This window comes from Carcharhinus amblyrhynchos, chromosome 18 (assembly GCF_965287045.1).
Source record: "Carcharhinus amblyrhynchos chromosome 18, sCarAmb.v2.hapA, whole genome shotgun sequence".
NCBI classification, from domain to species: Eukaryota; Metazoa; Chordata; class Chondrichthyes; order Carcharhiniformes; family Carcharhinidae; genus Carcharhinus; species Carcharhinus amblyrhynchos.
Window position 1 is genome coordinate 18,494,331 of NC_137341.1, and position 16,839 is coordinate 18,511,169.

Genomic DNA, 16,839 nt, shown 5'->3' on the forward strand with positions numbered 1-16,839 from the left:
TGTTCTGGTACTATTATCTAGTTTATTATACAGATCCTGACTTGATTGTCAGCTTAGAACTAGTTTGTGGTAACTGCACATTGGAGCCCTGTGAATGATTAACCAGGCAGCTGCAGACAAATAAAAAAACATAGCCACTTTGGATCCACTATGACTAATCAATGCAATAATGCAATTGCTCACTATTAATGTTTAAACTTTAAGTAAAGATGTTTTTTAAAATAGCCCAGTCTTTTCCCCTAACGTCCTTCTTCCTGAAGATGGCAACTGTGGCAGGGCACACAGTTCCAGCAGCATCACCTGCCACTTTTGTCAAGTGGCCCATTTTTCTGCTCTCAGTTCAAATAGTAGAGGTTGCTAGTCAATTCAACACTTGGGAGAACAGTCTTGTGCTCCTCAGTCTCTCACTTCCCAGCAGGAGTTAATAACTGTGGTTTGCAACAGAAATGCAGACCATCTTCACTTCACAGCAACACCATCTAGTGTGGGGAGACCAAAACTAGAGATCATAACTTTAAAGAGGACTCCTTAATTCAATTAATTAATTCAATAAAGAACTCAGAAAAAGCTTCTTTATTCCGAGCATGATGAGCATGTGGTACTAAATACCATAGGGTGGTTGAAATACATAGCATCGATGCAATAGAGAAGGAGCTAGATAAACATGAGACAGAATGGAGGTTTTTAACATATAGGGTTGGCTGAAGTTTAAAATTTATTTATTAGTGTCAAAAGTAGGTTTACATTAACACTGATGTTACTGTGAAAATCCCCTAGTCGCCACACTCCGGTGCCTGTTCAGGTACATTGAGGGACTATTTAGCATGGTCAATGCACCTCATCAGCATGCCTTTCAGACTTGCCTTGTGTGGAGGCATAAACACCATTATGGACAAGGTGGACAGAATGGCCTGCTTCAACAATGCAAGTCCCATGTTATATTCAATGAATGCACACCATGGATTAAATTAGAGGCCTTCAAAGGTCTGTGGGGCACTGGGCTACATCAGGCGATTCATTTATCCACGACCCATGGAGAGGGAACTGCAATACATAGCTCATTGATTTCAATGTGTTGGCATCCAGATCAACTGCAATAAGACAGCAACAGGATTAATCTCAAGGTCCATTGTTCCCTTTAAATATTAGTTTTTGGACTTGGTCTGGGCAGAGAAGATGCCAATTGGACTCAACAGATCCCTCCCAAGAGGACAGGAACCAGAAGATCTAAGAATCCATGATGCTTCTGTATACATCGTGTCGATTGGTTCCAATAAACAACAAGCCCAGAAGATCAAAGTATAATCATTGCATGGCCCATGTCAACATTTTCCAGTAAAATTCATAGTACAAACCACACTTTCATTTAATGACATGTTTTGTACCGTCCTATAATTACGAGAGAATGATTTAATTTATAGAGTTAACTTCTTTTTAAAATACCAAAATGCAACCATTAAAATGGCCACGTAATCTAGGCAACAGATTATTGAACACTTCCTTTGTGACCCAAGATGTTTACTTCAGCTGAACCAATGAATGCAATAAAAATGTTTGAGACTCTATCCAGAGTTTATACACTCCAGCAGAGTTATTTACAGAACATAAGCTTTTAAAGCACCCCTACTTAGTGGTTGCCTATGTGTTCACATACTTATAAACTATTTAATCACTTACAAATGCTTTATTGTGTCAACCATGGCACAATGGTTACACTCTTGCATCTGACAGGGATTGATAAGGTAGATGTAGCGAATATGCTTCCACTTGTGGGAAATCCAAAATTAGGGGCCATAAGTGTAATATAGTCACTTATAAATCCAATAGGAAATTAGGGAGAAACTTGTACTCAGAGAGTGGTTTGAGTGTGGAACTTGCACATGGAGTAATTGAGGTGAACAGCACTGATACATTTAAAGGGGAAGTTAGATATAAACTGACCAGGTTAGATTAAGGTGGCTCGTGAGGAGTAAAAACACCAACATGGATCAATTAGTTGAATAGCCTGTTTCCGTGCTGCAATTTCAAAATCATTTTATGTAAAAGCTACGTCACCTGATGAAATGTCACAATCAGTGCTGCCCAAACAAATATTCCAGAGATCGCCTGTGCCGCTGGAGTCTCCAAGAAAATCCTCTGCTCTTCTGTGCTTGAGTTTTTGACAGACAGCTCCAGGGCAATGCTCACATTTCTGGATTTGCTTGTATTTGCCACAGCCAAAACAACAAGTGTTGTGAGTAAATTGTCTGGTGTCACCCCTGCAGATATCGTGCTTTCACTGTTATTCATCTGTGTATGAAAGAGAAACAGATTGGTCCTTCATCAAACACCCAAAAGCCTCTTTCAACCAGGTACATTAATGCTCGTTGTTGTAATGTAGCAAAATGTCCCCCACAGTGAGCAACTCAGGCAAAACTTGACACTGAACCACATAAGGGAATATCAGGATAAATGACCAAAAAGATTGGCCAAAGATTTAAGTTTAAAGGAATGTCTAAAAAGGAGAGAAAGAGATAGAAAGGCTGAGTAATCTAGGGAGGAAACAACAGTGCTTAGGACTTGGGTATATAATGGTGTGGCCACCATTGGTTGGGTGATTCAGGGAAGTGCAAGAGATCATAACTGGAGCGGAAAGAGATCTCTGAAGTTTGTAGCAAGTTAGAGTTAGGGAGGGGTCATGCAGAAATTTGAAAACAAGGAACTCATTGAATTCTTACAGCACAGAGGGAGGCCACTCTGCCCATCGTGTCTGCACTGGCTCTCCAAATTATGACTTAGTATCAGTCTCCCGCCTTTTCCTTATTTTTGTGCAGGATTACAATCTAATACTCTCTTGAATGCCTCAATTGAACCTGCTCCCAGCACACTTCCAGGCAGTGCATTCCAGACCTGAACCACTCATTGTGTGCAAGTTTTTTCTCACATCACATTTGCTTCTTGTTCTTGATCCTTTTACAAGTGGGAACAGTTTTTACCCTTTTTTTAATTATTTGTTCATGGGACGTGGGTGTCACTGGCTGGGCCAGCATTTATTCTGGTGTGAACCAGACCAGGTTATGGTGGCACTATTGTGATTCCTTAAAGAACATTAGTGAATCAGATGGGCTTTTACAACAATTAAAGCTTTCATGGTCTTCATTAGACTTTTAATTCATTTTTCACCATCGGACATTCAAACCCAGGCCTCCAGGGCATTACCCTGGGTCTCTGGATTACTTCTAATTACAGTGACAATACCACTATGCCACTGCTTCCCCTCTGTCCAACCCCCTAATGGTTTTGAACAACTCTATAAAATATCCTCTTAGTCTTTTCCTGTCCAAGAAGAGTCCCAACTTTTCCAATCTATCTTCATAACTGAAGTTTCTTATCTCTGGAAACATTTTTGTAACCCGCCCTCTGGCATTCTGTTGAACACATTTACATCCTTCTTAAAGTGTTACACCCAAAAGTGTACTCCATCTGAGTCCAACTACTGCCCTATACTAGTTCAGCATAACCTCCTTGCTCTTGTGCTCTATGCCACTATTAATAAAATTTGGGATATTGAATGCTTTATTAACTGTTCCCTCCACCTTGGCTGCCATCTTTAATGACTTGTGTGGATATACATCCAAATCCATCTGCTTCTGTTCACCCTTTAGAGCTGTACCTCTTATCTTATATTGTTCTTCCTACTGAAATTAATTACCTCACTTCCCTGCATTGAAATTCATGTGCCAGTCATCTGCTCACTCCATCAACTTGACTATGTCCTTTTGAAGTTCTACACTCTCCTCCTTGGTTTACAATGCTTCCAAGATCTGAATCATCTGCAAACTTTGAAATTGTACCCTGCACACCAAGATCTGGAATTGTAAAAGTTGAGGCATTATTGGATTGGATCAGTGTAGGTCAGTGATCACAGGGGTGATGGATAAACAGCGTTTAATATGAATTAGTTTATGGGAATCAGCGCTCTCAATGAGGAAGGAGGTGAAGATTAAATTCAGGCAACTGGCATTAAATAGAGAATTTTGCTAGGTACTACAAGTTTATTTTTGGAACTTACTTCAAAAACACACAAACAACTGCATAATCTGTATTTTCTGCTTGTAAAAGACACAAGGCCTTGCAGCATCCCAACAACTTCATGTGGCAGAGAGTCATACAGATCAGAAAAGTAAAAAGTATAATTTGGCTTTTATTGAACTTAATCAATATCTTTAATGCTTCAATCATCTTTAGAAAAGGTGTATGTGTGGATATGGAGAGAACAGAATTGAACAATTCTGTGATGCTTCCCATTGTTGAAGAAAATCAGTAAGTTCTTTTACACAAAATCCCACTGATTTGAATTTATACCAAGTCACATGAGATTCTGTGCTGTAATTTTCTATGGTGCTATGGTTCAGAACAGGCCACCAAAAGCCTACTGTTTTGACCAAACTTAAGTATTGTGTTAAAAGTATGAATGAGAGATAAAGATGTGGAGAGGTTTAGGGATGCAGTTCAAGAATTTATGATCAAGCAACTCAGGCAGAGCAATGAAAATCTAGGAATAGGCAGGAGGCTTGAATTGCAGGGTACAGAGATAGGGAAGAGTTCACACATCAAGAATACCACATTTGAGGGTTTTAAATGTCAGTAATGAGATAATCCCATCACTTGTGTTAAGCAGGCATTATAACACTGATCAGTGATTCACATTATATCCCAAATCATTGAAAGTTTTACTGGAGTTCTATGAGGATGTGTCTAGGGCGGTGGATAGAGGAGAGCTGGTGGATGTGGTCTTTCTGGATTTTCAGAAGGCGTTTGACAAAGTACCTCACAAGAGGTTATTGCAGAAGGTCGAGGGACATGGAGTTGGGGGTAGGGTGTTAGCGTGGATAGAGGATTGGTTGTCAAATAGGAGCCAGAGAGTGGGGGTCAACGGGTGCTATTCGGATTGGCGGATGGTGACTAGTGGAGTGCCCCAGGGGTCGGTGCTGGGGCCTCAGCTTTTTACCATTTATATAGATGATCTGGAGGAGGGAACCGAGTGTAGGGTGTCGAAATTTGCTGATGACACCAAGATTGGGGGAAGGGCAAATTGTGCGGAGGGTGTGGAGAGTCTGCAGAAGGATCTAGATAGGCTGGGTGAATGGGCCAGGAAATGGCAAATGGAATTTAATGTTGGCAAGTGTGAGGTGGTCCACTTTGGTAGGAATAATGGTAGGAAGGACCATTACTTACGTGGTGAATAACTGCAGCAGGCGACGGTGCAGAGGGACCTCGGGGTCCTTGTGCATGAGTCGCAAAAACCCAGCTTGCAGGTGCAGCATGTGGTCAGGAAGGCGAATGGGATGCTGGCCTTCATAGCGAGGGGGATTGAATATAAAAGTAGGGAGGTCTTGCTGCAGCTGTATAGGGCATTGGTGAGGCCGCAGCTGGAGTACTGTGTGCAGTTTTGGGCGCCGCACCTGCGCAAAAATATTTTGGCCTTGGAGGGAGTGCAGAGGAGGTTTACTAGGCTGATACCGGAGTTGAGGGGGTTGAGCTATGAGGAGAGGCTGAATAAACTAGGCTTGTACTCGTTAGAGTTTAGAAGAATGAGGGGAGATCTCATTGAGACGTATAAGATGATGAATGGGATGGATAGGATAGAGGTGGAGAGACTCTTCCCGCTCAAAAAAGACAGCAGGACGAGGGGGCACAGCCTCAAGATAAAGGGGAGGCGGTTTAGAACGGAGTTGAGGAGGAACTTCTTCACTCAAAGGGTGGTGAATCTCTGGAATTCTCTGCCCGTTGAAGTGGTGGAGGCTGCCTCGCTAAATATTTTTAAGACGCGGGTTGATGGGTTTTTGATAAGAGAGGGGATTAAGGGTTATGGGGAGAGGGCGGGAAAGTGGAACTGAGCCACGACAGATCAGCCATGATCTTATTGAATGGCGGGGCAGGCTCGAAGGGCTAGATGGCCTACTCCTGCTCCTATTTCTTATGTTCTTATGTAAACCCCAGATTAAATTTACCTTTAAAGCATGCTCCAGATATTTACTCTGTATTATGTACAGGGGAATATATATCGGCAGATTTAATCCATTATTAATTGGGATATGTATGGGCAAGGCAATGGGTGTAACATACTTCCTATCATTCCAGTGACTTAAACTGAAGCCAAATATTCAGTTCAAACCATACACTACATATATTCATTTCTTCCTACTTCAAAACACACACACAAGAACTCAAAACATGCAAGTAATTAAAAACTATTTCATTAAACACAAATGATCTTGCAACATTTAAATTGATTAAGTATTTTCTCAGGCTTGACCATAAACCAGGCTTAGTTCAGTTCATAATAAGTGAAGGCGATCATGTTGCAAGACTAGTATTTGATGCAGTCATGACAAATTTATTGAGCAATAAGCCCATCATTATTTAGCAGGAAATGAAGTCAATTGATATGGAAATATTGCATCAGCCATGGCGTAGAGGGCAGCATTCATCCAGGAGTCAGAAGATTGTGGGTTTGAGTTCTACTCGAGATGCAAGCGCAGAATCAAGGCTGTGATTTCAATGCTATATTTTCATAACTGCTGTCATTTAGGCAAGATGTTAAACCAGGGCCCTGATTGCCTTCAATGGTGAATATAAAATATCCTGTAGCACTTCTGCTGTCCAGTTATGTGTTCCTTCCATGAGGGGTTTTGGATACCGATCAGGGTAATATGCCAGTTTAACTTTGCTTTCACAGTTCCATAACACGCTCTTCTTTATTTACAGTAAGAAGTCTCACAACACCAGGTTAAAGTCCAACCAGTTTATTTGATAGTAATCCCACAAGTTTTCAGAAACGGTGTTCCTTTGTCAGGTGTGTGGAACGTTCCACACACCTTTCGAAGGAACACCGTTTCCGAAAGCTTGTGGGATTACTATCAAATAAACTGGTTGGACTTTAACCTGGTGTTGTGAGACTTCTTACTGTGTTTACCCCAGTCCAACGCCAGCATCTCTACATCATTCTTTATTCATACAGGGTAAGTCAGGAGTCCTATCCGACAACAGCTTTCACTTTTAAGTTTCATGGGTATGATTATCATCAACAAGGAACACTTCTGAGAACACCCTTTCATTTGGATCACAACTGTCCTGATGGTGTAGCTTTCCAGAGTTCCTTTTCAACTAATCAGCTAAAAACACCTTGATTCATTGTTTGGCCATTCCTGGGAAAATACCCAGCTCTTTAGCATCTGAGCTAGTCTCGCAGCTTCTCAGGTGTTAGACCTTCTTAGCCAACTAACACAGAATCTCCAGGAACTTGTCTCCTTTTCTGCCATACAGAAAAAAAAATGAACTTTCCAGAATGTGATTTGTTTTTTCTCTCAAAAATTCTGTATTCCTCTGTGCATCGATCACCTTCACTTTCCAGTTTCTCTGTTTGTTGTTGTTTTGCAGTCTGCAGTCACCCTGCTTCTTTCTCAACTTTCTGCCTCTTGATACTGCTTCCAGGTCACAGGCACCAGGTTATATGAACCAATATTTATTACCCAAGCAAATTACAATTGATCCTCTTGGCACTGCTTCCATGTCATGATTTGCTGGGCCATATGGACCAGTATTAATTATACAAGAAAAATTGAGAAAAAAAACTTTCACACAACAAGTGGTTCAGGTCTGCACCATCAGGAGTGTGGTTTTTTTTTTACAATTGATGCAAAGTCTGGAGTCCTTTTCACATAAAAAAAATTACAAAATTACACAAACATTTAAAATAAGTTATAAATTTTCCTTACTGCAATACTACCATGTCAACAATTGTCACAAGAAGCATGCAAAATTATGAGTTGTTAATAAAATAGACAGGACAAAAATATTTTCAGTGGCATGACGATATAGATTTAAAGTAATTGACAAAAATCAATGAAGGCAAGGAATTAGGAAAAATGTGATTATCTGGAATGCACTAACCAAGACAGTGATGAGAGCAGACTCAGTAGTAACTTTCAAAAGAGAATTTCTACTTAAAACAGAAAAAAGAGTCAGGCTTGGGGAGAGCAGAGGAGGGGGCAAGATGGTAGCTTATTCAGAGAACTGGCACAGGCACAATGGGCTGAATGAGCCTCTGTCTGTATGAATACTGATGAATTATTACTTTGCATCAGTACTTACAGTACAAGAATGCCAGACATCCCACGGATACCATTATTAAGTCAGGTACAGGGGTCTAAAATTATTAACAAGGTAAAGTAACGGAGAACTCAATGGCACTAAGGAGTGAAAAACAAAGTTGCCAGGGCTTCCATCCCACAGTTTTAAAAGAAGTAGTTTAGAACATTTTAGTAACTTCATTGCTAATGTAAGCCTATTTGTGACCTAATAAATAAACTTAAACTAAACTTAGATGTCCAAACTACAATCTTCCAAAGGTTTTTTCAATTCAGAACCTGTTCCTTTAGGTTAGAAGATTGGATTGTTTACATGCTTTTTAGAAAGGGTAGATTATACCTGACAAATCTGATTGAAGAAATTATTAAAGTAATGGGCAGAGTGTCATTAGATGTTACTTTTATGGACTTCCAGAAGGCATTTAATAAAGTTCCTCATAAGGCACTGTAGATAACATTGAAACTTATGGAACTGAGGGCAAGTTATTGATCTGGTTAGGAATGTGGCTGAGTGGAAGGAGTCAGAGTATGGATAATGGACAAGGACTATAATTGACGAGGTGTGATCAGTAGCATCCACTGGGACCCATGTTGGAGTCTAAAGTATTCAATACATTTATAGAGGCTTATATGGTGGATTAGAAAGATGCAAATTCAAATTTGTCAACGACACAACAATAGGCAGTGTTATAATAAGCATAGACAGACGCAGAACATTACAAAGAGATATCAATTGAGTATGTGAATGGGCAAAACTGTGGCAAATTAATTTCAATGTAGACAAGTGTGAAGTCATCCATTTCAGACCTAAAAATGTAGACAGAGTATTTTTTAAATGACGAAAAGTTAGAAAGTGAAAATCCAAAAAGATTTGGGGCCTAGGCATGTGGACCATTAAAACGTTAAAAACAGGAACAGAAAATAATCAAAAAGTCACGCTCCAGCTATATAAGGCCCCAGTTGGACCACACCTGGAGTACTGTGAGCAGTGCAGAGCACAGTAACTTTGGGAGGAGAAATTGGCTTTGAAGGCACAGTGGCACAGACCCGCAAAAAAAAACACTTGCACTACTAAAAGTTAAGCTACGAAGGGAGATTAAACAAACCAAGTTGTATTCCCTGGAATCCAGAAGGTTAAAGTGGTTGAGGTTTTCAACTTTTAAAAACAATAGAGTAGATTGGGAGAACTAGTTTCACTAGTTGGGGATTATAGGCTAAGGGGCACAGTCAAACGATTAGAAACAAATCTTTCAGGGTGAGTTTAGGAAACATTTCTTCACAAAGTATGATAGAAGCTTGGAACACTCTACCGCAAAGAATAATTGATGCTAAACCAGTTGTTAATTTTAAAAACAGATTGATAAATTTTTGTTCAAAGAAATGAAAGGATATTGAACAAAGGTAGATATATGGAGATAGGTTGCAAATGAGCCATGAACTATATTAAATAGCAGAATAGGCTTAAGTTGCAAATTGTCTATTCCCATTTTCCCAATCACTGTTCTTTTCTAATATCTTCCAGCACTAGCTATTGAGCTGAAACTATCTTTCTGCAGCATTTTACTTTTAAGCCAGTGGACTACTTCTCAAAGACAATTCATTTTCCACTGAAAATTGCAGAGCTGAAACAAATAATTTGCTGTCATTTCTCTCCAATGGAAAGATTTACAGACTTGGGATATTCTGGAACTGTTCAGGTAAAAAAAAATATCTTAAACAATGCTGACTTTGGTTTATATAATGTTTTTAACAGAGTAATACATCCCATGATTTTCACAGGAGCAATCAAATAAAATTGGCACTGTACCACAAAAAGGAGACATTAGGACAAGTGACCAAAAGCGGAGACGTTAGGACAGGTTCTATAAGACAGAGCCAATGAATTGCTTTGTGTGTTTAATATTGATGGTGAAGTGTCATCTTCCACAACAATAGTTTTGTGAAAGAAACTCAGTGCTAGAGAATAAAACAATTCAACACTTTGTGGTTCTTGATGCACTCCACGGACTAAGGCAGCATGGCTGGGTGTTGATGTTTCTTTCATTACCCTAAAAATCCACTTCAGAAGAAAACTCATGCATACATTTCATATCTTACTCTCCCATCTAAACTACTCCGATCGTTGTTGAGAGTTGGACTGACAAACAACAACTTTTTGGGCTTTGATGCTGCCATGTAAATATCTTGCAGCAGGAAAGAATGAGCTTCCCATTCATCTGGGCTTGATCAAAAAGGATTAAGAAAAATGTCCAGGATGTCAAAGCATCTTACAGCCAATTAAGTATTTTTGAAGTATAGTCATTGCTGCAACGTAACACAACAGTCACAGGATCTCCCAAACAGCATTGCAATCAATGACCAACTAAGCTATTTTAATAACATTGGTGTTGAGATAAATAATGGTCATCACCTTATTCTTCAGCAAAATTGCACTGTGAGATATTCAACATCCACCTGGGAGGGTAGATGAAGCATTGGTTTAAAATCTCATTCAAAATATGTTAGTTCCAATAGTGGAACAGTCGTCCAGCACAGCACTAAAGCGTCAGCCTCCATTACATGCTTTAGCTTGGGCTCTGAAACCACAACTTTTTGACTCAGGCAAGAATATTATTACTGAAAGTAAGAAAAGAAAATGTAATAAGCTCATTATTATTATTCCCACTTAGAAAACTATATAGAAGCAATTAATGACTCATGAATAACAATGTAATTTGTTAAGTATAACTTCAGTTCTTTCTTCTGTCCTCTCAAACCAATTATTTTAACCAGTTTATGTGCACCTAATCAGTCCTCAGAAGGAAAGCTACAAATGCAACCATGGCAACAGAGTATTCAACCAAATACAATTAGATTATTTTTGAGTCAATGCATAAGCAAGGATATGCTAGTTGGTAACACAATCAAATTTCTTACTGGTCAATTACACAGTCTTCTCAAAGAATTACTTTCCCTAATCAATGATAGTTACTAAAGTAAATTAACTACAGACTGACTATATATTATTTTTCACAACCTCGGGACATCACAAGCTCTTTAGTGCCAATTAAGTACTTTTTTGAAGTGCTGTCACGATTGTAACAACATATAGCAAGATCAAAAAATGTAAAGATGAACGAAGATTTTAGCCTATGTTAGACAGCTGTCTGTTTTGGTACTTCCCAAATAGCTTTAATACAGAGGTAGAAAGGTGAAATGGGTGGCACAGTGGCTAGCACTGAGCGACTGTCTGTGTGGAGCTTGCACAATCTTCCTGTCGGTGTGAGTTTCCTCCGGGTGCTCCAGTTTCCTCCCACACTCCAAAGATGCACAGATTAGGTGGATTGGCCTTGCCAAATTGTCCCAAGATGTGGGGGTTAGGAGGAAATAGCAGAGTAAATGGGGGTCACAGGGAATGGGAGGGGCGCGGCTGGATAAGATACTTTGTCGGGGAGTCGGTACAGATTGGATGAGCAATACGGCCTCTTTCTGCACTGTAGTGATTCTAGAGCGTTTCTTCCAAAGTATAAACAGAAAACCCACAACACCAGATTTTCTTGTTTTTATTGCAACTAAAAATTAGTTTGAAGTTTATTTACTAAAATCACAGATAGGCTTACATTAACATCATTGCAGTGTTACTGTGAAAATTCCCTAGTCGCCACACTGAGGGAGAATTTAGCACGGCCAATGCACCTAACCTGCATGTTTCTCTCTTGAATCTCCAAACATTTATTATTGTGGCAGTTTAGTTCCGGTGGTCAACGACCTGATTTCTGTGCGTGAAGATTCACAATTGAAGAGTCAGTGGAGATAGATGGTTGTATAAAATCTGTGTTGAAATACCGGAGGCCCTGCGCTCTTTCCGCAATTGAAAACCAGGAGTAAAAGTTACAATAACGAACATAAAAGGAAACACTAGGAAACAACCTACCTTCCTGGCGTTTTAATCCACTTTTCAATACAGGTTCAATCCGTGAAGCAACGAAGGATCGGATCAGGTCTAAGGTGGGATTGCAGAAAGAACATCCCCGAGAGATAATGACAAAGGCGGCGGCTACCTAGTCCCGGTTGACGGCTCACTTCGGTGACAGGTGAACACTGAATTTCCAGGTGAGCTCATTCAGAGACACATTTCAGGTTTAGAGAAAGTTTAACTTATATATTTGTGACATTGATTCTATGTACCTTAAAGGAAAGAAATTACACGGATAGCAGTTTGGATCTTCCTTTCCACCATTTTCATAAATGAAAGCACAATCTCAGGTGCGCTGCTCCCCTCGCCACTCAAACTCACCTGAGGCGCATGCGCTCGCCACTCACTCACCTGAGCTGCGCGCATGCGCGGTCGCTGCTCCAGGTAGGAGCGCGCTGAGGTCATCGAGGCTGAACGCGCATGCTCCCCAATTTTCTTCTTAACCCACTCCAATGTGCTGGTGGTGAGTAAACTTGATTAAAATAAATGTTTCCAGATTCAACCATCGCTATTATGTGACGTTTTCCTTTATGACTAGACCTCCACCCGTTCTTCAATTAAACCAAGTTTATTATTCACAACAATCTGCAGCACAATGGTTAGCACTGCTGCCTCACTGCACCAGGGACCCAGGTTCTATTCCCAGCTTGGGTCACTGTCTGTGTGGAGCTTGCACGTACTCCCCGTTTCTGCTGGGGTTCCCTCCAGGTGCTCCGGTTTCCTCCCAAAGACATGCTGGTTAGATATATTGGCTATGTTAAATTCTCCCTCAATGTATCCGAAGAGGCACCAGAGTGTGACAATTAGGGGATTTTTACAGTAACTTAATTGCAGTGTTAATGTAAGCCAATTTGTGATACTATCATATCAGTAATTGGAATAGAGCATTCAAATCCCATTGTGTTTATTCTACTTTGAATGAATCAGAGGCCACGGCTGATTTTGTATTTTCTCTCCATCTGCTCGCCTTTATTCTGTAATTTTTAATATCTTGCCTTAGAAAAAAAAGTTTGAAAGTATTGAAATTGAATAAGCTTTGAAGCTTCAGGGGAAAGTATGCTCCAGATTTTTCTGTGAAGAAGCACTTCTTTTGTTATCATCCCTGAACAGGTTAGCTTTAACCTGTTATTGTTCTGGGCTGAAACTAAGGAAATTGTTTTTTTTCTATCTATTGTATCAAATCATTTAACAAATCATAAATAGCTGCACAACAATAATAACTGGCACTTAATATTAGCACAGTAAATGTAGTAAAGCATACCAGCATTTTTCACAGAAGTATTATCAAAAAAAATTTGACATTGGCCTCATAAGATATTGGGACGGATGACAAACTTTGGTCAAAGAGATGGGTTTCAGGGAGCACCTTAGAGAAGCAAGGATGTGATGAGGTTAAGGGAGGGTAATCTAGAGTTTAGGATCTAGGGAGCTGGAGGCATGGTTATCAATGATGGCCTGGATTACCACTTCTTGGCTAGGATCAAGCATGAGATCAGGTGTAATGTCTGTTCTTGTAAGCTTAAATCTAGTGTCTCTTTTACAGGAACTATAAGAGATAGGAATAAGAGTAACCCATTTGGCCCCTTGAGCCTGCTCCATCATTCAGTAGGATCAGGGCTGATCCAGCATTGCTCACATTCACTTTCCTGCCCTTTCCCTGTTACCCTTGATTCTCTTACTGATCAAGAATCTATCTATCTATCTCAACCTTAAATATACACAAGGACTCTTCCTCCACACCTCCCCGTGGCAAGGAGTTCCAAGACCTATCTGCATCAAACCTTTTGCACCCTGTAAGAACTTTTTAAGTTTCAATGAGATCAGCTTCTCATTCTTTGAAACGCTATAGAATATCAACCCAATTTCTTCTGGCTGCTCTCAACCCTCTGAGATGAGAAATTCTTCCTTATCTCAGTCTTAAATTGGCATCCCTTTATTCTGAGGCTATGCCCTCTAGTCCTAGACTCTCCCATGAGGGGAAATATTCTCTCAGCATTTACCCTGTCAACCCCCTTAATATATCTATATGTTTCAATGAGATCACCTTTCATTCTTCTAAATTCCCATGAATAGAGCCCCAACCTGTTTAACCTTTCCTCATAAAACAATCTCTCCATACCAGGAATCATCTAGGTGAATTTTATCTGAACTGCCTCCACTGAAATAGTATCTTTAAATAAGAGGACCAAAATTGTTCATAGTACTCCACATGTGATCTCACCAGTACCTTGTATAGTTGCATCAAGACTGCCCTACTCTTATAATCCAACCCCCTTGAAATAAGAGTCAACGTTGCATTAGCCTGCCCAATTACCTGCTGCACCTGTGTTCTGTTTACAAGTCCCTTTATGTTGCAGCTTTCTGCAGTTTTTCTCCATTTAACAAATACTCTGTTCTAATACTCTTTTGTTTTCCCTTTCAAAATGAACAACTTCACATTTTCCCACATTATATTCCATGTCAACTTTTTGCCCATGTACTTAACCTGTCAATACCTCTTTGTAAACTTTTGTATCTCTCTTGCAATTTGCCTTTCCACCGATTTTTGTGTCATCTGACTACAGTACATTTGCTTTGTTCCTCCAAGTCATTAATTAGATTCAATTTAAATTGGTTCTTGGCGTAAGCAAGGAGTTGGATTAAGGGTTTGCCCAGGCCACTCCATGCATTGGCTTTGCAACACTGAGAAAGGAACATTTTTTTAAAATTATGGTGCAATTATAAACGATGTCATCTTTGTCTGCTCATTTCTGCTGTTGATACACAGACTGATCAACATCTGTGACCAGTTTGAACTAGTCTTGGGAGCCAAGATAAATTGTGCCAAGAATAAGGCCATGTTCTTGGGAACTGGGCTGAATAATCTTTTGTCCTCTTCACTGTCAGGTCAAATAGCCAGAGGTTCTCGATGTAGTTCAGAGGGACCAGGGTATTGGTCAACAAGGAGGAAGGAGTGAGTAGCTATGGTGAAACAAAAACTAGGCATGTGGGACCGGTGATCCTTCTCCGTTGTGTGTCAGGACCTGGTCAGCCGATGTGAGGCATTCTTGGTGCTACTGTATGTGGCACAGGTTTTGCCCATTCCTCACACCTGCACTGTGATGATCACCCAAGCCCTTTACCTTGAGATTGAAAATGGACCTTGTTTGCGGAGACATGATGTTCAAGCCTCTAGATAAGAGGGAAGTATCTGCCCAGAATAACCCTCATCCTAATGCCCAATGTATATAGCTGCATCAAGCTCTGTAGTATGCAGACACCAAGTGTCATCTGTGCTATTGTTCTATCTCTCCCTGATATTGCAAAGAATGAGTCCAGCCATGTAGCCGCAGAACACTCCGGCCTGTATTATCTGTCTCTTTTGGAAAAATCTATGCAAAGAACTACCTTTAACCACAAGTCCAACGGGCAGTGGTCTGCATGTAATGTCCTTGAGACCCTGCGGGAAAAGATTTGATTTATTATTATCACATGCATTAACATACAGTGAAATGTATTATTTCTTGCATGCTCTCATTTGTAGAGAAGGAAACGAGGGAGTGCAGAATGTAGTGTTACAGTCATAGCTAGGGTGTAGAGAAAGATTAACTTAATGCAAGGTAAGTCGATTCAAAAGTCTGATGGCAGCAGGGAAGGAGCTGTTCAAGTTGATTCGTGTGCGATCTCAGACTTATGTATCTTTTTCCCGATGGAAGAAGGTGGAAGGCAGAACGTCCTGGATGCATGGGGCCCTTAATTATGCTGGCTGCTTTGCCAAGATAGCGGGAAGTGTAGACAGAGTCAATGGATGGGAAGTTGATTTGCGTGATGAATTGGGCTACATTCACAACCTTTTGAAGTTCCTTGTGGTCTTGGGCAGAGCAAGAGCCATTCCAAGCTGTGATACAACAGAAGGAAAGCTTTCAATGGTGCATCTGTAAAAGTTGATGAAAGTTGTAGCTGACGTGCCAAATTTTCTCAGTTGGATCCTGTCAGATGGTTCCCTGAGCAGACTGTCAAAGGCACTTGGCAGAGTGCCTCATCACTATAAGTGTCAAATTAGACCTCCTATTTTAATATTCTTCTCCCTGGCATCCTTCTGCTGAATCTGTTGTTGCACGCCCTCGTAGGTCAGCCTATGATGAGAATTGTTTTCTTTGGAATGGAGGAGGGTGTGAAGAGATTTAATTAAGGTGTATACATTTATGGGGGGGGGGGGGGGGGGGGGCATAGATATTGAGTGGATAGAAAAGATCTATTTCTTTGCGGAGATATCAGTAACTGGGGAGCATTGATTTCAAGTAATTTGTAGAACGATTGATATTGCCATAGGGATGGGAGAAGTGTGAAATTTATCTCACCCCAATACCGCTCAGATCATACCATTAGTTTAAAAGTTTAATTCATTCACCAAAATAGCCCATTATTCACCTTCACTACTGTTACACAGATTAGAAAAGAGATTTTAACCAAGTTTCTTTCAATGAATTCAGAATGATTGATTTATTATCAAACAAAACTTGTTCTACGAAACAAGTTGCACGTAGTTAACACACAAACTATAAATATCTATCCCATTTGAACATACCCAACACACAGAAACAAACATGGTCTCCACAGAGCTAGAATTAGGAGGATAGGCTTTTAAAATAAAGGATAAAGTTGGTCCCAGTGGAGGCTCGAACCAATGTTGCTTGGGATTGAGGGGAATAAAGAGCTGGATCCATTCTTCTTATCTCAGCTTTTTCAGGTTTCCAAACGCAGATAATGGAG

At 40.3% G+C, this 16,839-nt stretch overlaps 1 protein-coding gene across 2 annotated transcripts in view; it reads right to left on the reverse strand.

Moving 5' to 3' along the window:
* The window catches only part of tmem184a (transmembrane protein 184a), a 37,050-nt gene extending 24,640 nt beyond the window's left edge, over positions 1-12,410 (reverse strand). Inside the window, exons 1-2 of one of the 2 annotated variants that reach the window (XM_080206457.1) lie at positions 12,300-12,410; positions 2,056-2,289 (exon numbers count right to left, since the gene is read on the reverse strand). In XM_080206457.1, the coding sequence (XP_080062583.1) occupies positions 2,056-2,289 (234 nt within the window). In that variant the 5' untranslated portion in view covers positions 12,300-12,410. Of the gene's footprint in view, positions 1-2,055; positions 2,290-12,045 lie in introns of both variants that reach the window. The other variant, XM_080206456.1, reaches the window with a different exon arrangement.
* Between the last annotated feature and the right edge of the window lie 4,429 nt (positions 12,411-16,839).